This window comes from Rousettus aegyptiacus, unplaced genomic scaffold, assembly GCF_014176215.1.
Source record: "Rousettus aegyptiacus isolate mRouAeg1 unplaced genomic scaffold, mRouAeg1.p scaffold_m13_p_6, whole genome shotgun sequence".
Classification (NCBI taxonomy): domain Eukaryota; kingdom Metazoa; phylum Chordata; class Mammalia; order Chiroptera; family Pteropodidae; genus Rousettus; species Rousettus aegyptiacus.
In genome coordinates, this window is record NW_023416309.1 from 30,878,541 (window position 1) to 30,904,230 (window position 25,690).

Here is a 25,690-nt window from a genome sequence, read left to right on the forward strand (position 1 = left end):
GTCCATATAATCTTAGGAACTGAGGAGAAGCAAATTTACAACATGCAGCAATTCACGTTTTTATTTTTGATCTTAAAGGCCCTAAATCTCAGGGTCTAATTTCAGTTAAGGGCAGAGTGTGAGCACCATCAGTGGTATTGTCTACTCATCCCTATTTATTGTCTCCACCTAGGCAGTTCATCTTGTTCCCTTCATTCACCCCTGTCCAAGGCTTGAAAATATCATTAAAAGCTATCTCAAGTTGATTTTTTTCTAGCTCGTTTAGGTTCCTATAACAGTGAGGTTTTCTTCCCATCTTTATTCACTGAAGGAATATCAAGAAATTTCCCAGGCTCCAATCTAGGATCCTTCACTGAATAGCTATGTAATTTGCACATGTAAACCATTTGGGCTTTAGTTTCTTCATTTGCAAAATGGGATTGGCGAAATAGGGAATCTTTGAGTTTTCTTAGATCGTAAAGTAGTCCCTCACCATGTTAATGGTGGTAATACTGTGGTACTATGTGATTATTTCTGGAGGAAATTTTCTTTAAGCAGCAAAAGTCATTAAATAGTGCAAGTGAAGAGTAGATTTAGCAGAGACAGTTGATTTAGGGAAAGAGGGTACTCAACAAGGTCCAACGTAGAGGTTTTCAAAGAATTAAAGATGTTTTGTGGGCAAGGAGTGAACTCCAATAAGAGTCAGAGAACCTGCAAAATTTTAAAGAGAATTTTATAGATAAAACCTCCACCAGCTTGGACTAAAGAAGAAGGAGATAATTCAAAATGAAAACAAAAAAGCCTTTGGGCACCCAAAGTTATATGGACAGGAAGGAATCTGAGGGAGCTATTCAATTGTAAAGGGCAGGCAGTTTCCTACGGAAAAGGAAGATTAACTCAGAGGTGATACCCTGGACCCCAGACTGAGAGTCACGAACACTGGATTAGGGAACTGCTCTGAGGGAGAGGAATCAGACCCTAATGGAGAACTAAATCCCTAGAGTCGAAATGACTGTTTTTGGCTTGAGGATGCTATGGACTAGTGCCTGCAAAGTGCCTTCCATTTTCCCCACTTTTGAACAGGAGTGTCTGTTGCGGTAATCTTATGCTTGGTTTCAGCATTGTATGTTGTGTACGTAACTTGCCTTTTTAGCTCACAGGTCTCCAGATGAAGAGGAGCAACATCTGAAACACCTCATCCCCTCCTGGGCCTCATGTATGTTACTAGATCCAGGGCCTTAGAGCCAGTGCTATACAGAATGATAATTTGGGGGAGGAAGCAAGTGTATTTTACATGTCTGTGTGTGGATGTGTATGTGTGAATTTTTGTGGCCAGTGGGTGGATTATAATAGAGTGTTTCCAAATATGATTGCTAAAATTTCTCCCATCACAGCCACTCCTCCTATTAAGAAGTAGAGTCTCTTTCCTTTCCCCTTGGATCTGGGCTGGCCTTGTGACTTGCTTTGGCCACGAGAATATAGTGAAAATGATGTTCTGAGACTTCCAAACCCCGGCTTTAAGAGACCTTGTAGTTTCTGCCTTCTTCCCTTGGGAACCAGTCACTATGTAAAGAAGCTTGGGGTGGACTATTAAATGATGAGCAATCAAATGAAGAGAGGGAGGTCCCCAGACATTTCAGTTCCCCCAGATGAGGTGCTGGACATGTGGGTGAAGCCCTCTTGGACATTCCGACCCCCACCAAACTCATAGCTGAATGCAATCACATGTCTGATCCCAGCCGATATCGTGGGGGAACAGAAAAACTACCCAGCTGTGCCCTTCCCAAATTGCAGAATTGTGAGAAAATAAATGATGGTGGTTCTTTTAAGCCACTAAGTTTATAGGGTCTATTATGCAGCAATAGATAATTGAAACAGTTATCAAACTTAAGGATATTTTCTATTCTTTAACTTTAAGGCTGTGAAGAGGTTACAAAACAGAGAGACTTAATTTCATAAAAGCTGGATCTTATATGCCATAGTCATTGCTTTGTTCACAGAGCTTAACATAGTACTGCACATATAGACACGCAAATGTTTTGTTGATTAAATCATTAAATGAATGATTGGAGGTAAGACCCAGCACCATCAAGAAGACAGACAAAAAAAGGTACTTCAAACTAAGTTGTCTTGTGAACTTTTTCTTTCAAAAAGGTACTCTTTGTTGTCAGAAAAAGTGATGTCTCATACACCAGAAGGATGTTATAAAGAGGAAGGTTCGAAGGAGTGAGGCGATGGTCAACCTTAATTTATTAACAACTTCCCTCCTGTACACAGAAGGCCCAACCCCTTCTTCCACGGTTGGGAATGCATAGTGTTAACCGATTCAGAGCTAGGAGTCTTAGGTCTCAGCAGTTTCACTTGCTCCGTGTAGCAGACGAAAGTTGTGAACAGCTTGGGAACTCTTGCTTCACCTTCTAGGCAAATGAGGGCCACTCTGTAAAGCACCTGATAAATGCTGGTATATAGAAATTATATTTTTTCTTTTACTGGAAGAGCTAATAAGCAAAATATATGTTCCATTGGGCTAGAGGTTAGAGTTAGAGTTAGTATTAAGGGGGCCAAAGTAGAATATCCAATAACCAATGATAGGTTGAAAACTAAAACAGTCAAAGCTATCTTGTCATGTTAGGTCTTTTCTTTTCTATCACTCTCTAGTCCAAGTCACAATTTCTGAATGCCACTTGAACACAGCAAGTGCCTGGTCTGCTCTGTTGTTCTCCCAGGAACACCCAACCTAACCTTTATTTCTCACAGTGATAATTTCTGAGATGTGAAAGAACACACAAGTACCATCTGAAATAGCTCCAGGGGAGATTTAGGATAGGAAGAGGTCGTGGACAATAACGGAAACTTCTCTTATAGAGTATAGTTATTTGTATGCTCCATAGCAATGCCTTCTGGTGAAATAAAAAGTACACCAATAATTGTAATTAGGATAAATGAAATAAGGGGAAAGCCTTTGGACCATTGGAAGAATTGGGGTGGTTTAAAGTCAGATCTATAATTGCTATATTTTTCTATTCTATATTATTTGGAAAATAGTGATTAAACAGATTACAAATAGAGGATTACTTAAAAATTGAAATCATTGATTTAGATCTCTATTTGAAAGTTTGCTTGTGGGAGATGAAAAAGGCACTATAGTGTTCAAAGTTCAACAAAGACATGTTAGCAGCAGGACCTACAAAAGATTACATCAGCTATTTATATCACCCACATCAAGTTGCTGGTCATTTCACTTATCAAAAAAAAAAAATTTTTTTTTCCCTTTGGACATTCTTTTGGGTATAGTAACAATAGTTTTGGAATCAGTTGTTTGAAACTATAACTAAAGCTGGTTTGTCATGTTCCCTAATTATTCCATATAGTTAGTCTCCCTGAAGCTTTATATAATTCTCCCATTGTTACAAGCTTCTGTTTCTCCCTAGGGTGTTCTGAATCCAGACAGGTAAAGAACTGAAGTGCTTGGAAACCAATGTATACTGTATTATCTGTACAGCAGATATTTGCCATTGAACTTGAAAAATTAACTTAAAACAAAACAAAACAACAACAACAAAAAACCTTTCTGTCCATTAGATAGGGTCAGCTATTTAGAGGTTTAAGCTCTATCACTGGGTATAGAGGTCTCTTGGGTAGAAGGAAAAAGCGAAGAAAAACAAAATATGAAAAGGGATTGCCTTCAGGAACCTACTAAACCCTGGGAAGAGGAAGAGGTTTTTATTCAGCAACTCTTAATAACCACCCAATATTGCTGTCAGGCTGGCCAAATATCTGCCAACATTGGTGATCCTTTCATTCATCACTAGAGAAAAGTAGAGGGACCTAATATTTAGAGTAGCAGCAGAACTATTTTCCATTTTCTTTCTTCAGCTGATGGAAGTGCTTGTGGGCCAGGCTCATATTCTAGCACTTTAGTGCTGGTGATGCGTGCCCTCTTTACTCCAGAATAACTCTGCCTTGGGAATTGAAAAGGTTCCTCTCTCCTTGTGCCTATCACCAACAGGGCATAAATGAACCCATTTTCTTCCCAGGAAGTAGATTTCAGAACTTCTCCGATGCTGAAAGAGTAATCCTTACGTAGAGTAGGCTCTGGGGGAGGGGTACAGTAGGGCATGCTTGTAAGAGGGGCTCTGGGGAGAAGCTCAGCTACCTGAGAAATAAACGGACATTTTACCCTTCCCAATCCACTTCCCTTCATTTAACTTCATCTTCACTTTGCCTTTCCCCACCAAGCGGTAGTTGATACTCAATTAAGCACAGCTCAAGTTCTTACCATGTAAACTAGTGGAACACTTAGACATCAGGGACTCCTTATCTTTACTTGTTTGTAAAATAAAGAAGTCTCTGGCTCACACTAGGCTGTGTGGACAGGATTTTCATCTTTGAAATGCAAAGTAAGAGTAGGCCTTTCTCCTATTCTTTCCAGGTTGCTCTCCATTTCACTTTCCACTTGTGGCCCTCGCCTCCCCCAGAGTGACCAGGACCATACACAAAAACAGCTTCCTTCCAATAAATAACAATATTGAAGTTTCGGCAGGTTGCTAACTCTTACAGAGCTATCTTAAAAGAATGTTGTATATAAATGCCAAGTTTTATGGAGCCTCAGAGATCTCTTAAGAATACTGTAAATATCTCTGGTTTAATTAGTTTTGGAGTTAGGTAATGGCCCGTGCTTCTAAGCTGGGTCTCTAGGGGTTTCTAGTCTTCAGGGGCTGCCTGCAACTATGATGTGCTCATGTATAATCTTCTGTCTCATACACTGAGTAAATTCTCTTTAGACTTTTCTAGGCACTAAGTCTCAATTATTGTCACACATGTAAATTGATCCTTATTCTTCCAGATCTAAAAACGATCCAGTGCCTTAACCTACGTCTCAACTCGTACTTTTGGACTCCCATTATCTCCTTGAGTTCTACTTCCCACGGAAAAGAAAAGGAAGAAATTCCTAGATTAGTGTTATTGATGTTTTCTCTGAGCAGAAGGTGGACAACTCGCTTTGCAGCTGATCAATGTCGGGGTAAAAGCGCTCCAGTTCTTGGCATTTCTGAACTAGGTCTCTCACGGGGATAGGTCAACTAATCGGGGCTTTAAGCCTACTTGACAGGTTTATTCTGGGCTGACGGCCATTGACTAGGTTCTCCGACAAGATAAGTCACTTGGCTAAGTTTACAATAGGTGGGGCAGGTTCACCAGCTCAGGGATAGTGACTGGAAGTTTGATGCAACATCGGTGAATTCAAGCAGTCGGCTGCTGCAGGAGATACCTTTTGCCTCACGAGCACAGTACGAGAAAGGTTCGCCCCAAGGAAAAGGACATTAGCAAGGGAGAGGAGCCAGACCTCCGCTCCCCAGGCCAAACCCCTTCTACCACGGTTGGGAACGTGCAGTGTTAGCCAATTCAGTTCTGGGAGTTTCAGGTCTCGGCAGTTTAGCTTGCTCTGTGTAGCAGGCGAAGGTTGGGACCGCTTGGGAAGTCTCGCTCCGCCGTATGCAAGAAATCAGTGGCGGTGGCCAGCGGTGCGAGGAGGCGGGGGCACGTGCTTGGATGTAGGTGCTTGTGTAACCAGCTCCCCAGGCGATAGCACTCTGGCGGGTCGCTCCTCTGAGCCAGTTTTTACGCCGCGACCCGGGAGGCCCTAGGGTCCTGCTGCCCGCACAAAACGGGAATACCCCGGGAAAAGTAAGCTCGCTTTCCCAGCTATTATAGAGCAGTGGGAATTTGGAAAGTTCCCCAACTAGGAACACACGTGACCTCCTCCTGAAAGTAGTTCCGACTGTGGCCTGTGTATCCCTCCACCGCCTCTTAAACCCTCCTAAGTCTCCTCGACCCCGCCCACTCGCAGGGGCTGCAGTTTCCTACCGTCCCGTACTTTACACTCCGGCCCAGCAACCCGGCCTCCAGCTTGTACCGCCCGCTCGGGGGAGCGCGGATCCTGGCTCTGGGGCGATCCACCCTTCCGGGTTTTCATAACTGCTCAAATGGGGCGGGGCGAGGTAGCCTCTAGGGACCGAGCTTGAGTTCAATGCGGTGAACCCAACTGGAGCCCGGAGTGGGGGAAATGCCCATCCCTTCAGGGGGCAATGCAAAGGGCCGCGGGGTGCATCAACCCTGGAGATCTGCTTTCAGTCCACCTGGACAGTTGTCCTTTAGGACACAGAAATTCCGGGGCCGTGCGCTCACAGCGTGCTCAGCTGGGAGCTTTCATTTTTTAGGGCAAATGAGCCGACTTGCCGGGGAAGCGGGAGGTGGGGCGGTGAAAGAGCCGGATGAGGTGATACACACTGGAGACACAATAGGGGGTTGTTCTTTGTGCTAAGACTGACACCTTGAGGACACGAGGAGGGAGGGGACGGGAGGTGGGTTTTCTCGGAAAGGCTGCTGCAGTCAAATACCTGCGAACGGTTGTGATCCGACAGCGGTGTAAAAGGAAAATGAGGCTGCAGGCCATGTTGGGGAAATCTGGGGGCAAAGGCAGGGGTGTCCTCACTATAGGGATCGTTCCTGGGTTTCCTTGTACAGTGACCAGTGCAGTCATCCGGTCCTTTGCACCTGTGCACAGGTACTCCCAGACTCGCGTCAGTGACACCGCTCAATGCACCCGCCTCAGCTTTCATCTTCAGCCCTCCTCCCTCCCAACAGTCTACCCTGCCTCCGGCTGGGTTTCTGGGCATGGACCAAGACTTAGCTCGTTCCTCCTGTCTTGCGTTGCTGCACAAACAGCCGCGGCAAGTGCAGCTACTTGCGGGCGCCTCGGAACAAGTCCGAGCGAGCCCCGGACAGTCACACTGGGCATGCTCAGTGGCGCCTGCAGGTTGGGGGCTCGGCGCTCGCACCCGAACTCCGCTTCGGCCCCTCCCTACCTCCCTTGCCCTACCCTGTCCTTCCCCCAGCGCGGTCGCGTCCGCCTCCCGCCTCCCCTCGGACTCCCTAGGCACTCGGGCTCCCCGCGCGGTGGCGGAGGGGGCGGGCAGTCCGGCGGACGGTGATGTGGCGGAACTCTTTGTGCACTGCGGCAGGATACATGATCGGACGCTGGGACGCGGCTGCGCTCAGTTCTCTCCTCTCGGAAGCTGCAGCCATGATGGAAGTTTGAGAGTTGAGCCGCTGTGAGGCGAGGCCGGGCTCAGGCGAGGGAGATGAGAGACGGCGGCGGCCGCGGCCCAGAGCCCCTCTCAGCGCCTGTGAGCAGCCGCGGGGGCAGCGCCCTCCGGGAGCCGGCCGGCCGGCGGCGGCGGCGGCAGCGGCGGCGTTCCTCGTCTCCTCTTCATTTTCTTTTCTAACCGTACAGCACCCTCTTCCTCGGCTTCTGAGAGGGAAGGTGGAAGCCGTGGGCTCAGGCGGGAGCCGGCTGAGGCGCGGCGGCGGCGGCACCTCCCGCTCCTGGAGCGGGGGGGAGAAGCGGCGGCGGCAGCCGCAGCGGCTGCAGCTCCGAGGAGGGGGTCGGAGTCGCCTGTCACCATTTCCAGAACTGGGAACGCCGGAGAGTTGGTCTCTCCCCTTCTACTGCCTCCAACACGGCGGCGGCGGCGGCGGCGGCACATCCAGGGACCCGGGCCGGTTTTAAACCTCCCCTCCGCCGCCGCCGCACCCCCCTTGGCCCGGGCTCCGGAGGCCGCCGGAGGAGGCAGCCGTTCCGAGGATTATTCGTCTTCTCCCCATTCCGCTGCCGCCGCTGCCAGGCCTCTGGCTGGTGAGGAGAAGCAGGCCCAGTCGCTGCAACCATCCAGCAGCCGCCGCAGCAGCCATTACCCGGCTGCGGTCCAGAGCCAAGCGGCAGCAGAGCGAGGGGCATCAGCTATCGCCAAGTCCAAAGCCATTTCCATCCTGCAGAAGAAGCCCCGCCACCAGCAGCTTCTGCCATCTCTCTCCTCCTTTTTCTTCAGCCACAGGCTCCCAGACATGACAGCCATCATCAAAGAGATCGTTAGCAGAAACAAAAGGAGATATCAAGAGGATGGATTCGACTTAGACTTGACCTGTATCCATTTCTGCGGCAGCTCCTTTGCCTTTCTGTCACTCTCTTAGAACGTGGGAGTAGACGGATGCGAAAAATTTCCATAGTTTGGGTGACTATAACATTTAACCCTGGTCTAATTGCTAGATTATATACATTTTGTGTCTCTTGAATGCATTTAACGTAGGGTGTGTTCGGCTAGAGGGAACTCTTGCCTGGTTGCAAGTGTCAAGGCACCGATTGGTTTCTTAGCTTGTATAGGGTCTCTTCCTAGGGGCTATTGTCCGTTAATACAGGATACAGTACGCTGTTAGTGGATTAGTGAGCTCGGTAATCCTGTCTCCTAAATGAACAGAAAAATAGATGCTTTGAGGTTGAGCATATTTCCATTAAATCTTGGCTTTAGGCCCTAGATCAAGGGTACAGATCAGATTAAAATGAAAATTAGCGCTTCACGTACGCATATTGCATCAGAATCTTGCAGTGATTGTTCTTAGTTTCCTGGGTTGCATTGATAGATTCTTTTAAAATGTGAGTTGTGAGCTGATTTGCATAATTTTAGAAGTAGAATCATTTTAAGCATTTATGATGCTCATTTGAGGACAAAAGTATGGTTTGTATTCTTAAACTAAGTTAATTACAACTTCGACCTGCATTTAAAAGTTCTGTTGGTTGAAATCAATAGTGTCATACTGTACCTCATAAGGCGCTCTTATCTTTGTTAAATTTGCTTTTTTCTCTCCTGATGGAGTGATGTAGGATAGGGTATGAAATTCGCAGTTCAAGGTAGCATTTTACATTCATTGCCCTTGCCACACGTAATAGAATGGAGATTGAGTGGGTTTTGATCCCAGATGATAATGTGTAGGTTCAAGGGATTGATTGTAGCAAATGGTGTTTGCAGAGATTAAACTTCAGTTCTCATTGAAATTTAAGTTTTGTGATGCCAGAATTGCTGCTTACATGATTTAAGTTTCAGGTCCTCTGACATCTTTGGATATCCCTTAAATTTACTCTGACTTGTGTAACATGTCTAGTATAATTTACTGTCTAATAACCAGAAGTGCTGGCAGGAGTGGATTATTCCAACTTCAGATTGTAGATATGTTAGCTTTTTCATGCAGTGTTTAAATTTACTGAGTCAGCTTGTCAAATAAGACAGAAACCCAAGAAATTTTAATGGTGTATAGTTTTGGTTGTCTAAAAGGCCTTTGTACTTCAAAAGATAGTGGTTATTGAAAGGCATTAAATCTTTGCAGTTTCAGATATAATAAACTAGTTTTGATCAAGGATGGGGATAGAGCCCTCCTTTTTGCAGAATGGAAAGTATTACAGGAATTGAAGGGTTACTCGTAGGCTAGTATATAAGGCATGAAAAACAATCAAATTATTGATCTGAGGTGACTGAAGCGTTTTATTAAGGCCAAAATTTTGGTAGTGTAAATTGTAGCAGTTTAATATTTAGTTAAAATTATGTAATTGCCTAAATGTTAATATTCATAAATATTATTTCTTAGCAAATATTAGTAACTATTTTGCTTAAGATTGAGTGACGCTAACACCAACGTGTACATGCTAAAAATTGTGGGGAAGTTTTTTTTTTTAAGAAAATGTTTTCTTATTGAAGAGGCTTTATTCCTTTGGATTATGGGGTTGCACATAAATGTGCACAGTTAATTTTCCCCAAGTTTTTTATTTTGAAATGACGATAAAAATTTCCAAAGAAATAGCTTTACAGCCCATAAAATATAACAGTTTCTAAGTTAAAAACAACAATAGAAAAAATAATTGGAAATTTTGGAGATTACATTAATTGAAAAACTTTACTAAGGCTGAACTTGACTTGCTTGCCTACAAGATAATTAATTATGGGGAATTAATCATTTGTAACATTTCAAAAGTAGTGCACTATAGGTATGTATTGACAGTCATCTAGATATATAAGAACAAATTAATGAAATATTTAATTTTTTTTTAAAGTCTATTCAAAAAAATTTCTAGAATGTCTTTGGTAGGCAGATTGCTTTTAGTAATCAAAGTATGTTCATGCGATTTTTATTACCCATTTGATTTAAAATTATCAGGGTTATAAGACTACAATTCTACAAGGTTCTTATATGGGATTAGTGAGGTGGTTGACTATTTCTCCTTTTGTTTTAGAGTATGTGTACCTCTATATGTGAAATTTATGTGACTTAAAACTTTCTTTAAAACTGTATTTTTTGTTATGGTATGCATAGAAAGCAGTATCAAATATTGCATCAGATGACTAATAACACTTAATTTCTAGAGTTGTGGTTTTATTGAGCCAAATGTTGATACGAAAAAATCACTTAGGAAAAAGTCTGTGAAGTGTTGCCTTTTTTTTTTTTGATCGTTACATTTCCAATAATTTTGGTACACCAAAGCACTTTGGTTTGCTTGGTTTCACTTTAGTGTGTAGTGTTTATTGTTGGGGAAAAAAATTAAAGTGGCCATTGAAGACTTTGTCTCTGGCAGGTTGTAAGATCTATTTCAGTAGCTACCCTGTTGAAAATTAAATTCTTTTATAAAAGCAACTTTTATATGATAGATTAATTAATAATGAGATGATTTCTCAAAGGAAAATTGAGGACCATAATTCGGTTGTAAAAGATTTTTGCAAGATTGAATTCTAAAAATACTTTTTTGGTAAGGTTTTATTTTTGATGTTAGTTTGGAAAGCAGTGCTGAACATGAGGCTATAAAATATCTAGTGTCTGTAGATTTCATAGAAACGTTAGACTTCTGTTGTATTTTTATTGTTCGATAAGTTTGTTATAAACCTTCAAAGGGAATATTTTTAACGTACAGAATATGGTGACTATTGAAATTAACTGTATTTTTTTAAGATTAGTAATAACTGAAACGACCATACTTTGAGGCTTTTTAAAAATTCTACTCACAATTTTTGTTTTACACTGTTATGTATATATACTAAGTTCTGTTTCTTTCCTGTACAATATGACTGGGCTATGCTGTGTGATAATTTACAGACTTCATTTTCATAAAGCTTATTCAAGAATAAAGCTCATATGAAAAGGGAGTAATTTATAGTTTATATGACTTAATGTAAGGAAAAAGGAATTTTATTGCTGTTCATTGTAAATATTTGCACAGTATTACTGTCATTAATGCAGATTTACATTGCTTATACTCAAATACTAAGAATAAGCATTGTAAAATAAAATATGAAATTCACCACGTTAGTTTTAAATTCAGTTTTAGAAAGATAGGGAAAGATGCATTTGTGTATATTACTTTTTAGAATTTTAACATGAGAAAAGTAATTTGCAATATTTTAATTTTTGTATGGAACAATATATCTGCTTTTTCCTAATAAACACAGTATACAAACCTCTTAATGTTACAAAATTCTGTGCTTGCTTCTGCAGAACACATATTAATGTTACAAAATTTCTTACTTTTTGGAAGTGAAGTCTTCAGTTCTTATTTTCAAGTGTTCTTATTTTGAGATTTGCCCCATTGGTATTTTTGTTTGATGATAAGCCTAATACTTTTTAATAATTTTTAAGGCGCTTAAGTAATCACTTCAGTGACTTTTGATGCAGGAATATTTATTATGGGAAAATCAGTTTACAAAGTTTCAACATTAATTCACACTAAGTAAATACTCTATTTTAAAATTTTTACTTCAGCCTTTTTAGTAAGACAAAAGAATAGGAAGTGTTTTTATGTTAATGTATGTGAAATTGGAGTTTGTAACCAGAAATTTAGAAGCGTGCATGCACATGACAGTTTTTCAGTTACTCGAAATGTGAGGCCTTGGCTATACTATAAGGATTTACCTTCCAGAAGATACGTTATTAATGATAGTATAGACATTTATTTGGTATATTTTTTTCCTGTAGAGAAGATTAGTTCTGAATTTTTATTTCTATTTTATTGAACCCTCATTCTTATTCACCTTTTCTTTTCTTCTCTTTCTCTTTTTCTGTTAGATAAACTTGATTTTAAGAAAAGTCAGTATTGGAGAATTCTTTTGTGGCCTGAATTTATTAAGGAAAGGTGTTAGGATTCATTCTAAGGATAATGATTTAAGATGTTTGGGGTCAGTAATGGTTTTGGTAAATACTCAGTTTTGTTTTATAATTGCTTTCTATCTGGTTGCTTTGAAATTAGTGCGCTTATCAGAGATATCCATAATTTTGAGGTTAGACTGAATAACCTTATGTTGATAAGGATTTTATTGAGCAAACATATCTTTATTTCTTTAATATAGGCCGTATTTGCTAGGTGGTCAAAGTGTTTTGGTTTGTGAATAATAAATCTCTTTTTAAATGTTGAATATATGCATTACTAATGTAAAAATTAAAGTGGTCATTGAAGACTTTGTCTCTGGCAGGTTGTAGGATCTATTTCACTAGCTACCCTGTTGAAAATTAAATTCTTTTATAAAAGCTACTTTTATATGATAGATTAATAACAAAATGATTTCTCATCTACCCATCCCCTAATTTTTCAAACTTTTTTCATTGGTTAGAGAAAAGGTATTAGCAATTTGGTTCTTTAAAAATAGTTTGCACTGGAATAAAAAATGCTGTTGGAAAACTATTACTATAAGAAGAATGAACATAATTTAGTGGTGAATGAATTTTGAACGGGAGGTTTTAATTTTGTTCAAGTATTGTTAAGGCAGATTATCTTTATTTCCAACAGTTGTCATTGAAGAGATGGGTGGATAACTTCAGTTTATTAGGTGTACACTTGGTGGTAATGTTGAGAATATTGACAAATGGATACTGTGGCTGTACCTGCCAACAGAAGATTCTTAATCTTTATGTAGTGTGGAAAGAAGACTATACACAATATTCAAACGCTTATGTTAGATTCACAGTGAATGTGTGTAAAAAATAAAAAATTAACAAAGAACCATAATATTTCCTGAAAATGAACTTTTTTTCTCTTTAAAGAAGAGATTACCTTGGTGGATACTATTTTAGAATTTTCAAATGAGGTTAAATCTACTTTAAATTACATTAAAATATCGAATATTAGTTTTATCTACAGATGGTGTATACATTGTTTCATTTTAGATTTTAGGGTGGCAGTGTGCTCTGGAGCCAGGCTACCTGTGTGAAAATCCTGGTTCTGCCCTTAAGTAGCTGGATGACTTCGAGTAGGTTAATTAACTCTCTTAATCTGTCTTACCTGTAAAACGGAGATAATGGTAGCCACCTATGTAAAGTTTTTCTTGAAGAATAAAGAGATAAGTCAGCATAGTACCTGCCATATTATAAATACTTAAATGGTAACTGTTCCTTTTAAAAATTATAATTTCAGATTACCAACGTATGAGAAATTTTTTTCATTTATGGGAGGAGCAGCGATTATAACTGAATTTCCTCAGTTTTGGACATGTTAGAATTTTAATTGATTCAGGTTCTGGGTATTTTTTAAAATAGGGGCATTCCTTTAGGAGCTCTGAGTATGACATGTCTCTGATTTTGCTGTTTCATCATAAATAGAATGTAAAGCTCTGCTTCCTCATACTATTAACCAAAGAAGTTAAAAAGTATTTGCTTTAAAATACTAAGGTAAGATGAAAACTGCCTATTATGGCATATTAAAGTAGAAGTTTTAGAATAAAAATTTGTTATAATAGTAAATTTTCTTTAGTGTTAAAGGTAGCTCAACTTAAATATTTTGCAGTATTAGCCACAAAAAGTAATCACCTAAAATGAAGGAAAACTTTAAATGTATGATACAAGAATTATGTAAACTGGTTATCAAAAAAGGTATAGGTCTTAGCATTTCTTTTTAAGTTCAGATTTTGGGGGAATCATGCAACTTTGAATGCCAGTTGCATTTATTACAATACTATTTACACTTAATATATTCTGGCAGTGCATTAATATAATATTGGAATTGAAATTAGTGTTAAACCATTGTACTGTGTATCATTTTCATTTTTAATCAACATTCTCAGTAAAATTTTAGGCCCTAGAAATGGGAAGAAAGAGCTAAAAGATTTCTTCATTTCATTTATTCTTATCCAATAAGGGGAAGGATGGAATAAGCTTGAGACCTGCCTAGTAAAGACTGTTATGGTGCAAGGATTCATTATTTTTTCTTTGCCTTTATTGGTCTCCCAGCTGTATCACAGTACCCTCAATAGTGAAACACTTGATTTTCAGTGAGTTTATTTTTTGCTTGTTTATTTGTTTTACATTGCAGAATGAATGGTGTCCTGTTTAATTATATATGTGACTGATTGTGTCACTTTTACGTATTTTGTTATGTATTGTAAAACTGGCTATATTTTGGTCCAAGTCTAGGATGTAGATTGAAATGTGCATTTTGACGTCTGGGAAAATTGAGTTGTCTAAAATGCTTTCTCTCTCACTTTCTGTGTCTCTCTAATGCTACATGCACCTATGTTTTGCTTTAAATCACAACCCCAAACTACAGTTGACTTAATATTGTTAAAGCCCTTCGGAATAGTTTTTAATTTTATTTCCTTTGATTTTTGTAGATTTTTATGCTAAAATACATTAAGGTCCTCTCTTCTTTAGTAATAAGTGCAAGGATTGCATTCTTTTTATATCTTTAATACTTCTGTTCTTTTAAAGAGGATAATTTAAGGTATTATGAAATGCATTGTGATTTGAATTAGGTATTCTTCAAATCGAATGTATTCCTAAAGTGATTTATAAATATAGCATACATGATCATAGTTATAAACAACTGTTTTAAAATGTATGCAGTTTTTTTTCCATTTAAAATTCTTTTCCTCATGAATTAGTGAGACTTTTTTTTTTTTTTTTTTTTTGAGTATTCTAGTTACTCTGAACTGATTGGGGATAAATAAATAGAATTGAAAAGTTTTTTCTACTTTTAAAATGAAGTTTTGGGGATGTTACTAAGCTTGATTTCTAGGTATTTTTTAAATGTGTATTTCTGAATTACTTTATTTACTCTGAGTCTTTAAGAGATAAAATAGGATGCCTGGGTTTTTCTGTTTCTCCCCTCCCGCCCCTCATAATGTGAAAACTGCTTTGCCAGGCTTAATTTAGTTGTGTCATAAAATTCATTTAACATTTTTATTTATGAAATATAAAAAAATAAGGACTTGAATCAGAAGGACTTTTTAAAATTTTTAATTAAAGTAATAGAATAAGCTAGAGTATGCGTTAGTTAGCGATGTCTTATATTTGTTTAGGTTTTTTTTTTTTTTTTTTAATAAACAAAGCCTTTACTTAATCATTAGTTTATTTGATTTGGCAAAGAAAAAAGGAGACAACCTAAGATATAGGGCAAGCATTGCTTCCTCTTTTTCTTTCTTTTTTCTTTTTTTTTTTTGGTACTATAGGAATGGTAGCTCCAATAGAATTAGTAACTTGTTAAAAGCTGGTAGAAGATGGAGTCCAAAGAAGGATGCAGGGTTTTGGGGCACCTGGTGGAATATTTTTCCGAACATGTTATATACATCAGTGGTTCTCAGACTTTAGGGACTATCAGAATAGTCCCTAAAGGCGGGCTTGTTAAACCATAGATTACTTGCCCCGCTTTGAGAGTTTTTGATTCATTAGGTCTGGGTTGGGGCCTAGGATTTGTGTTTTTAACAAGTTCCCATAGTGATGCAGATGCTGGTGGTCTGGGGATCATACTTTGTATACTATTGTATTACATTGTCTCCAATCAAGCAAATCCTTATGCATTATCTCCTTTAGGTTAATTGAATTTACACATTATTGCATTCGATTTGTAATGTCCTGATTTTGTAAATGAAGCAATGAGTTTAGGAAGGTGGTATAGTGGAATGGAAGAAGAATAGATTTGGGAATCAGGTCTAAAGTCTAGCTTAAATCCTTGCCCAGCTTCTTGATCAGTTGTATAATAAAAGATACACTACTTAACCTTCCTGAACCCTAGTTTCTACATCTGTAATGTGGTAAAAATCCTTGTTGGATTGTTTTTGTAGGTTTGTTAGAAGTATACCTTAGATATTTTCAGAATATTGATTGCTAACTAGGATGATCCCCTCTCATCTTGTCTGGGTATTTGGCAATGTTGAGACATTTTTGGTGGTCACAGCTGGCAGGTCAAGAGGGCAGGGATGCTATTGGCATCTAGTGGGTAGAGGCCAGGGATGCTGCTCAACATCTTAGGGTGCACGGGACAGCCCCTCCCACAACAAAGAATTATCTGGTCCAAATTGCCAATAGTACTGTGGTTGAGAAACGCTGGGTTAGAGGTATAAAGCATCTAGTATGTAATAGGTATAATATTCTATGAAAGTCAGTACCTTTGACTTTAGGTTGTGGAATTTAAGGCGAAATTGCTGATAAATGATGGAGCTAGGCTGTTAACATGTAGGTTTTCTGACTGCTGCTAGGCTAGTATTATTTATAGTAAGAACTTTGTCCACAAAAGATATCCCTGGTAACAAAAAGATTTGAAGAAGGCTCATGTGTTACTAGGCTGATGTGAAATTGTTGCTTTCAGATTCTGTTAAAAAAGGCTAAGATGTTTTCAGTAACTATGTGCAGGTGTAATGCACTGCATGAGAGTCAGAAGGATGTTACATAGAACTACTCTAATAGGATGGCTATGCTTCATTTAAAAACATAAACTTTTTTTTTTTTATTGCCAGTTTTTGAAGTAACCCTTAGCTTATTGCCTTTACTTATGTAGTTGTTGGGAGGTAATTTGTTCTTGGTATACTTGTTTCTTGTTGTTTAATGCATTCCTTAATCTTACACTTCTTTATTCTAAAGTGCTTTTGTTATAGTCAGATATGGTGAAGTTAAATGTGCTGAGGTAAAATGGCAAATTTTGACAAGTTATGAAAACTCATATCTTTCCAGAGGAAAAAGTAGAATTGACTCTAAAATTCTTTGATGCATGTGTTACATTCTTTTATAGACCCTAAATTTGCTGTTGAATTAAAGAGCTTGCTTTATCTAAATTAAAAACTCGTACTAAAGTAAAGTTTTTGGAAAAGTTTGGAACTGAGTTAGAATAGTCTAGATATGAGAAGATGCCAAGGGAGTAGCTTAGTGGATTCTGAAATTTTTTTTGCTTTGTGTTTAGGGCAGACAAACATAATTACGAAAGTGTTCTAGGAATAGATTGCTTGCTGTGATTTTTTTGTTTGCTTGATTTTACAATTTACTTTGCTTCTCACTTCGCGCAACTAGAATAAAATGTCAAACCTTATTTTAAAAATTCTTATGAAATTTAAGTTTTGACTGAGTTATGATTCTTTTTGAAATTACAAGAGATATTCAGAGATATTGATATTTTATTAAATTTGTTAAGAAAAACAGCATCTATTACTGTAATTAAATTGAATTAGACTTATTTTAATGTATGAATAAAAAAATTCCACTTGCTTGTACTTGAAGAAAACTTTTAAAATAAGAGCATAAGTAAAGAGAATTTAAAAACATGACTCCTCCTACTTCTCTGAAACTTTGTTTCCATAGCTTCTAGTTTGTTCAGATGCATCTGTTTTAAAATGTAATTTATCGTAGCGAACTTATTAGGGGTGTGTGTGTTTGAACAATTTCCAAAGCACAACCTCATAATTGCTTAAAATGATGATTTTTAAATGAAGTCATCAAAAATATTTATTTCCTGTAGTTTTATACATTAAATTCATTTCCAGTATTTAGCTAATATTTTTTTCCCTGCTATTTGCTGTTTGTTTTTTTTTTTTTTAGAGTGGATTTAAGATGGCCTAAATATTAGGAAAGATTTTCATTTGATTCACAAAACCATAATCCGTTACACAAAGAATAGCTGAAATGTTGGATTCTTGAAGCTTTTTTTCTTGTTTATAGGGAACATATTACATATTTAAAATTTTAGCATATTTTACTTATTTAAGTGAGATGAAATTTAAACACAATCTGTCAAATTTTTTCCTATTGTAGGAATATTTGTGTTGAAATTAAAGTGAATATAAAAATAATTTGAATAAACTATTACATCATTTTATGTTAAAGTAATTGTAACTGTTGCTTTCCTGTCTTTAATGAGAAAAGGTTATGGCTCATCATGATTTTACTGTTCCCTAGAGCATATTTTGAGTGATATAGTTTATATTTGCATAGTTGCCTCTGTAATTAGTGATATTAATTGATGGTTTGCTGTGTATTTGCATTTATGATTAAAATTAATTTTTGTGATCAAAAATTGCATGTTAGTTTGTTAGATACCATTTTTGAGTGTCAGATACTATAAAAAAGGAAATAATTTTAACCTTATTAACCAAACGATAATTCTCAATGAATTTATTAATTCATTTAGTTAGATTAAAAAAATATTGAGGAAGAAACAGATTCTTTTTAATTACTTGTCAGAGTAACGTTTTTCCAAATGAGGTAAAGTTGTTTCAGTTCTTAAGAAAATTTTGATCTTGATGTGGTATATACCTTCTGAGTGCTAATCAGAACATAGTCAAGGCAAAAATATTTTATGAGTGTATGCATGTATGTTTTTTGAAAACTCAAGAAGCAAGCTAACATCTGAATAGTTTTCATAGACTATTTTTGTAGGAAATCTATATAAAATTAAAAATTTAATACTCTGAAAGTATGATACAGTTTTGCATATCAGGTTCTGTCCAGTGTGATCAAGATTATATGTAATAATGTAAAACTTGCTAAGGTGCTAGTTATTAAGGCTATTTTGGATTCTTTTTAATACCGAAAAGGTCACACAGATTGTAATTATTGTGTAGTGTCCAAGAACTAAGGCTTGCCATCTGTTACTTATAGGAAAAAGTTAAGATAATCTAGTGATATAAGTGGTTTTGACACTTCTGTTTTTGAAATTGCCTTTTAATTATGACTTTCAGAGACCAGGCAAAATTTTTAAAATTTTACAAAAATGAAATTTAATTGTTATGCTGGTGTTTATATTTTTCTACTAAAATACGAAGATACTGATTGCAAACTAAAGATTATGTAATGAAAATCTATCTGGGTTTTAGTCATTTACTTTTTGCAAGATTGGGTATTTAAGTGGAAACATGTTGTAACTTGAGATAGTTATACAAGAGTTTGATATTTTTAAACTTGTCTTCTTAATAGTTGATATATAGGAATTCATTATTATAAAAATCAACTGATTTAATAAGTATTCCTTAAAAATTTGCCTTAAATAGTTCTTCTCTTTTTTCTTCTATAACTCAATTCTTATATGTATGCTAGTAAACCAGTCTCCCTTTTTAAAATTTTCTGTTGTATTCTGAAACACTGCAAAAGTATTTATATAACCTAATGTTTTGTTTTGTTTTTTTTTTTTACCCTTAAGCACTTGGTCTTGCCAGGTTGTATGGAAGTCTTTAAACTTGCATATTGGGCTTAATAAGATCTGGTTAACTTTAATCTACTTTGTTTTTTTTTATTATGTTGCCATTGTTTTTTTACTGAGAAGTTTGTTTCATGCCAAATGAGTAATATGATCAGATATAATAGTTGAGATATGATTATGTTCTAAAATGCAACTTTGTGTCTAGGGCCTCTATTTTTTGTATTAGGAACATTTGTCAATTCCACATTACTGTCTGATTAAAATAGATTGTTTTACTACCTTCAGTTTATAGAATTGTTCAGGCCTGAATTGTAGACCATGAATAGAATGATACCTTTTTGGAACATTTTTGGATAAACAAAAAATGTGTCCATAAATTTATATCTCTTAATAAGTGAGACACATATGTAGGTGAGATTTTTATCCAAATACTAAAAGTTTAAAAGTCCTCCTTATCCTTGTTTTCATTTCTACCTATCCCATCTAACTATTGATATTTTTGTCTTTCTGTATGTTAAACTTTGATTTTTAAGTTTGTTTACTGGTTGAAAGAGTTGACTCCTTAAGTAGTTATTTTTTTTTACAGTTCAGCCCCCAATTTTTAAGTATGTTCTCCTTTGAATACGAATATTCCACAACTAATTTTGATTAGTAATTGTGTGTTTTTCCGAGTTGCAATAATTGAATTCATACGAAAATAGTATCTCTTCCCGTATAAGCATTTATAGATAGCTGACTGAAATTAAGCGTGTTCTGTTCAGACCAAGCAATGTAGACTTACTCTCATATCTGTTAGTGCATTTTAAAATTGCACATTATTAAATTTTAAAATATGAACTTTAATCAGTATCTTCGTATATGTATAATTTCAGATTTTTTTGAGGAACCTTATTCAAGTGATTATAAAGTTGGTATAATGATTAAAATACCTTCAGTGGAAATCAATCGTATTTTGCAATATTAGAACAAGGCAATTATAAAATCAGTAATACAGTTTTACCAGTGTAGTAATGAATGCCTTACGTGTGCCTTCATATTTCAAAACCCACATGTATTTCTAGTTCATATTGTTCTTATCCGGATTAAAATACTGCATTTAGGCAAATGATTTCCTGGCTTAAGACATAGAATAGAGATACTTGATTTTATTATATTAAAGCCAAATATAAAATGAAGCAATCTAGCAACATGCTTATTTGGAGGTTTTCTCCTTTAAAATGGTTCAAATTAACAGCACTTTCTTTGAAAAGTAAATTTGATTGTTAGAAGTAAATGTTAAAATTTTGTAGTCTTGGCGTAATAAGAAAAAGAAAACCCACTGCCAGAGACCCATGTTTATTAGAAAATTGTTTTCTTAATACCTTTGTGTGTTGTAGTTTTTAAATATTAGGAAATTAACTCATGATTGCATCTAAAAGATCGATGCAGTTGGAAATCTTGGAATCTTTTTTTTTCCCCTCAGAACGCAGTTTGCTAATAATTCTGAGTGAATTGGCACTAAGTATTACAAGGCTTTGTTCTCAAATTTCTGACACATCCCGTGGCATCTTCTGTACCTTAACTGTTTGAATCTCTTTTTTATGTAAAAGTTAATGCCTCTTTTCAAAGGCATTTTGCATAGCTATTAGATTTTGCATAGTTATCAGATTAGTTAAAACCTAATGTTTTAGATAGTCGCTTCTAGTAAAATAAATGATAAAAACATGGCTTTTATAATAGAATGATAGTACAGAAGTAACTTATAAATCTAACAGAATAAAAGATTAAAGCATAAAGATAACCCTCTTATGCACTTTATACTAATGCTGGATCAATATTATAATTTTAACTTACGATTTTTCATACGCTTTATTATGATTTTGCTCTAGAAAATTAGAGTTAGCATTTGGCTTAGTGCAAGTATATAATGACAAGTATATCTAATGCATGTTTTGAAATGATAATCTTTTTGAAAGTTGTTATATAAGTTATAGCCATATTTTGTATGATTGTTTTTTAGTGGGAGCAAAACGGTAGAGAGGGGTGTGTGTATTTTAACAGCAGCAGAGTTCTGAAACAGGAAATCAGTCTTATCGTATTCATCCAGAGACCTAGGAAGAAGGTAATTGTTTGGTACACTCGTTAAAACCAGTTAGTTGGGCAACCTAAATTTTTAGAGGTTTACAGATGTAGGCTTGAATAGTTATAGATACATTAATTTAGAATTAACTACTCTCAAGAAAAATTGATTAAATTAGTTGAGGGGATTACTAATGCCTCAGCTAATACGCTAAAGAATTGTACTTCGGATTTAAGAGTATTGATAGCATTATCAGAGACTTGATATTTTTCTGTAGTTGTAATTTGCTTAAATTTAAATAATTAAATTTCAGATTGCCTCGATTCTTGAAAAAATATTTTTTTAAACTGAGTATAATCTGACTATATCTCACTTGAAATGCTTTTAAAACGATTCTTAAATTTAAACAATTCAACAGGAAAAATGTTCTGTTTCAGATGTTTGTTGCTGGAGAGTATCTTCCTGTTCATTAATGTACATACATGTGCTCATAATTACATACTTGTAATCAGTGTTTTTATACTGTTCTGTGTTCTTTTTCACAAACTTTTATCTGTCAGTGAGTACTTGTCATTTTTAAAGCTATGTGGGTAATATTTCATCAAGCTATCTACCATTCTTTGCTTAGGGTAATGTGTTAGGGTTATTTTCATTTTTTCTTTTATAAACACTCTTGTGAATATCTTTATATAGTTTACATTCTGTTTGTTTTCTTAGAGTACATTGTTAGAGTAGGATTGCCAGAATAAAAGGTACAACAATTTCATGGCCCTTTGTTAAGGGTTGTAGATTTCTTGCCAAATGAACCAATTTGTAATTTATTCCTACCAAGTAGGAGAATTACTAGAAATTCTTGAGATTACCTTTGAAGAATGAGAAGTTTTCATTTAGAAGTGAGATCTAAACTTCTGTTTCAAAGAAAAAATATGTGTAAACTGTTCAGTCAAGATGGGTTGGTAAAATATAAAATGATTAAAGTTATGAGGCTCGTTTGAAATCTATGGAGTAGAAAACTTAAATAGAGTTCATAAATTATTTTGCAGTCATTTTTTCTTCCTGGTTCGGCACTACTAGCAGATAATTAAAAAGTGTTCAAAGGAAACTAAAATTTATGCTAAAATGAATTTAAGTTAATTTATTGGGATTTTTTTCTTTATAAAAACACCATATTGAGTTGCCTTATAATGAGACATTTAAACTAAAATTAAACAATAGGACAGTTCTAACTCATGCAGCCTCAAATAAGAACAACCCCTTATTTTTACAGTTATAGAGCCATTTCAGTTTTATAGATGTAAAGATATTTCCAGATACCTCATTTGATTCCTGAAGCAGCCAGTAACAGAGTTACAGCAAGTGTTATTTTTATTTTACAGAAAAAGAAAACAAAAATATTTGAGGCCCAGAAATAGTGAATAACTTACCTAACTTTATACGCTTTTAAGTTACGAAACTGAGAATGAAATTCTAGTCTATGTTAAAGACAATATGCATTAAGTACTTAGTACTGGGCTTAGGTCCTAGTAAATATTTAAATGTTCCTGTGTCCTGTGTTGTATCTGGCCTTTCTTTCTTTATTCTTAAAATCTTCATTTTGGGGAGCATTCTTCCTCTTAAAATTTCTGTATGTCAAGCTTTTGAACCTATACACCCTTTCACTTTAGAAAATAAGATTTTAGGCTGCATCAGTTTGGTATGTACAGGATGATTATATGCCTTATATGTTACGACAAATTGTTCTTTATGAACAATTAACACTTTATCAACTAGAGAATTCAAGTAACTTCTATTTCTGCTTTTTTCTTCAATACGAATCTTCAATTTAGAAACCAGATCCAAATATTTAGCACACTTAATAGGGAAAAATAAAATCTAGTAAGAAATATAAAATATTTTATTAAATGAGAAAGTTGTAGACATCTATGAGAGTGGCTAGTATTGAAAGCATAAATCGATTAGAAGAGATGATAATATGGATGTAACTGGGACATGCTTGGAAAGTATTTGTTAAATTTAAACTTGTTAATTTGTTGAGAGAAATGTGAACCTGAGGCAGCTTATGAATCAACAATTGAATTTCTTTTCCTCTCCTGAGTTTTAAGTGTTGGTTTAAATCACTGACAGAAACTGGGGAAAAACTCCAGAAATGAAATTAATAGCGAAATATTGGTATTTGTTAATTTGCTTCAATTCTTGTTGTCTTTTCTTGTTAGTCTGACTCTCTTTTTTTCACTCCTGCTGCTAGTTTAGCTCAGTGTTCCTCTTATGAACCAGGCAATCTCAGATTTGCTTTTGATGCTTTGTTGATCACTACCTCTCTAAATATGTCACTTTCTTTTTGGCCAGTTATGTTCTATGTATGTTATAGCTTCATGTTGTTCTTGTAACTTTCAGGTAGCTAGAATTTTAAAAGTTGCTTATGTGTTCTATGGAAATATTTTTTCTTGAAATAATTATGGCAAGAAAAAACAGTAGTTATTGGTTTGTATACTAGCGCTGCGTTTTATAAGTTTTTTAGGGATAAGAATATAATATAAAATATATAGAATACTATAAAAACTTTGTAGTATTTGTTTTACTTTCAGTAATCCTACTTAAAGTAAGATTCAGTCTACATATCAGGGACACATTTGTGAAAAATAATGTTGGGGAGCTATTTTTAGTTATTTTCTTTTTGAAAATTCTGGTTAAATTCAGGCTCAGATAAAATTTTGAGATAAGATAAACTCAGATCTCAACTGAAGTGGTTTTCTAAAAGTTGTTTTGTTAATTAGACGTAACTTGAAATATTTTTCGTGTTTTATTTTATGAATGGGTACTTAGTCAATAAAATTTTATTTAGCTCATATAGTAGCCACATTATTTTATAATAAGTTAGTTATATTATGGGTTAAATTGACTTACGTGGACAGATTTTAGAACGTAGTTATCATTTTTTAATGGTATTAGAAGGGACTGTGTAGCACTTGACTCAAGACTGTCCGAATGATAACATATAATTATCTAAACTCATCAACTAATTACTTAAAATCTGTATATTTTATTGTTTGTAAATTATACCTCAAAACAAAACACATTGAACATATTTCCTCAGAGGTGGGGAAAAAGACTGTTGTATCTATAGCTATTGTGGCTATCCATCCTAGGCAAGATCAAAAAATACCATGTATGCATTTTTTTTAATAACCATTCATTTTATGGGGAAAGAAGGCTCTTTTTTCCTTTTGGAGTAATATTTTATACATGTTCTTAAGTTAAATACTTAAAAGGCAAATTGATAGAGTAAAGATTTCAAAGAGTTAAAGTTTATTTGAGACTTTGATGTCCTTTAGGAAGATTAGGTTATTGAATAAGTCGATGTTGTTGAAAAATAGCCAAATAGTTACAGTGGGTATTATGGTCTAGGACTGTACCATTGTTCAGTTGATAGACAACTATCACTGTGTTCTAGGCATTATTTGTATATCAACTTGTTTAATCCTTATAACAATCCTAGATGATAAGTGCTTTTATTAGCTGTATTCTGGATAGGAAACTAGAGCACAGAGAGAGTATCTAACTTGCCCCAGGTTACACAGTAAGTGAAATTGGGGTTCAAGTCCAATACAGCTTAGGTTTATCTAGGGACATGTTCTTAACCATGGTGCCACATTGACTGCAAGTAGATCACTGAAGAGCAAAAATACTCAGCTTCCTTCCATAACCTAGTTAGTATAATTATGCTGAACACTTACAAGTCATTAGATGAAAATTTCATGTTAAACACTCCGCTTATTCAAAAGTATATCCTGTAAGTACAGGTTAAGGCTACTCTGTATTATGTTTATACATATTTCTCTGTCTTACTTGGTTTGGATTATCTAAAAACATGTCAAAAATTTTAAAATGTGAGGAAGCAAAGCAGTTACATTAGAAGGATTTTGTTTATTGGTATAATACTTGGCATAAGAAATATTGACTCAAAATTCAGCACCCATTGATTGCTGACATCAGTTTTGGAAATGTCAGAATTTTGTGTTGTCTTTTAGAAGATTTTCGTTTCAATATTTAATTAGTTCATTTAGACCTACTTTCTTAAAAATTTTATATTTTTTTAATGACTTTGAAATTTAAAAAAATGTAATCTTTTGTGAGGCAGTGTGGTATGAAAAGCTTGGGCTTTGGAGTTATATATATAATGAATTTGAGTCATAGCTTACTACTTACTGGCTTCAGGACCATGAGCAAATTACCCAGTCTTTTTGACCCTCAATTTTTTCATCTATGAAATGGTAATATTGCTTCATAGGATTTTTAGGATTAAATAATGTATTTGGCCTACTGTCTGGCATGTGTTCTTTGTAACTTATGATGGATGCCAAAGTCTTGGGTAAAATCTTAAACAGTAT

The 25,690-nt window shown here is 35.8% G+C and overlaps 2 protein-coding genes across 3 annotated transcripts in view; one reads left to right on the forward strand and one right to left on the reverse strand.

The window, feature by feature from the left end:
• Positions 1-4,524: 4,524 nt before the first annotated feature.
• KLLN (killin, p53 regulated DNA replication inhibitor) lies at positions 4,525-5,973 on the reverse strand. Its single transcript, XM_016128230.2, is given in 3 exon segments — positions 4,525-5,681; positions 5,684-5,828; positions 5,831-5,973. Coding segments are annotated over 3 exon segments (537 nt in total). The 5' UTR covers positions 5,954-5,973; the 3' UTR covers positions 4,525-5,412.
• Positions 5,974-6,869: 896 nt separating this feature from the next.
• PTEN (phosphatase and tensin homolog) overlaps positions 6,870-25,690 on the forward strand; it is a 79,376-nt gene continuing 60,555 nt past the window's right edge. Inside the window, exon 1 of one of the 2 annotated variants that reach the window (XM_016128229.2) lies at positions 6,870-7,963. In XM_016128229.2, the coding sequence (XP_015983715.1) occupies positions 7,885-7,963 (79 nt within the window). In that variant the 5' untranslated portion in view covers positions 6,870-7,884. The remainder of the gene's footprint in view (positions 7,964-25,690) is intronic. The other variant, XM_036223846.1, reaches the window with a different exon arrangement.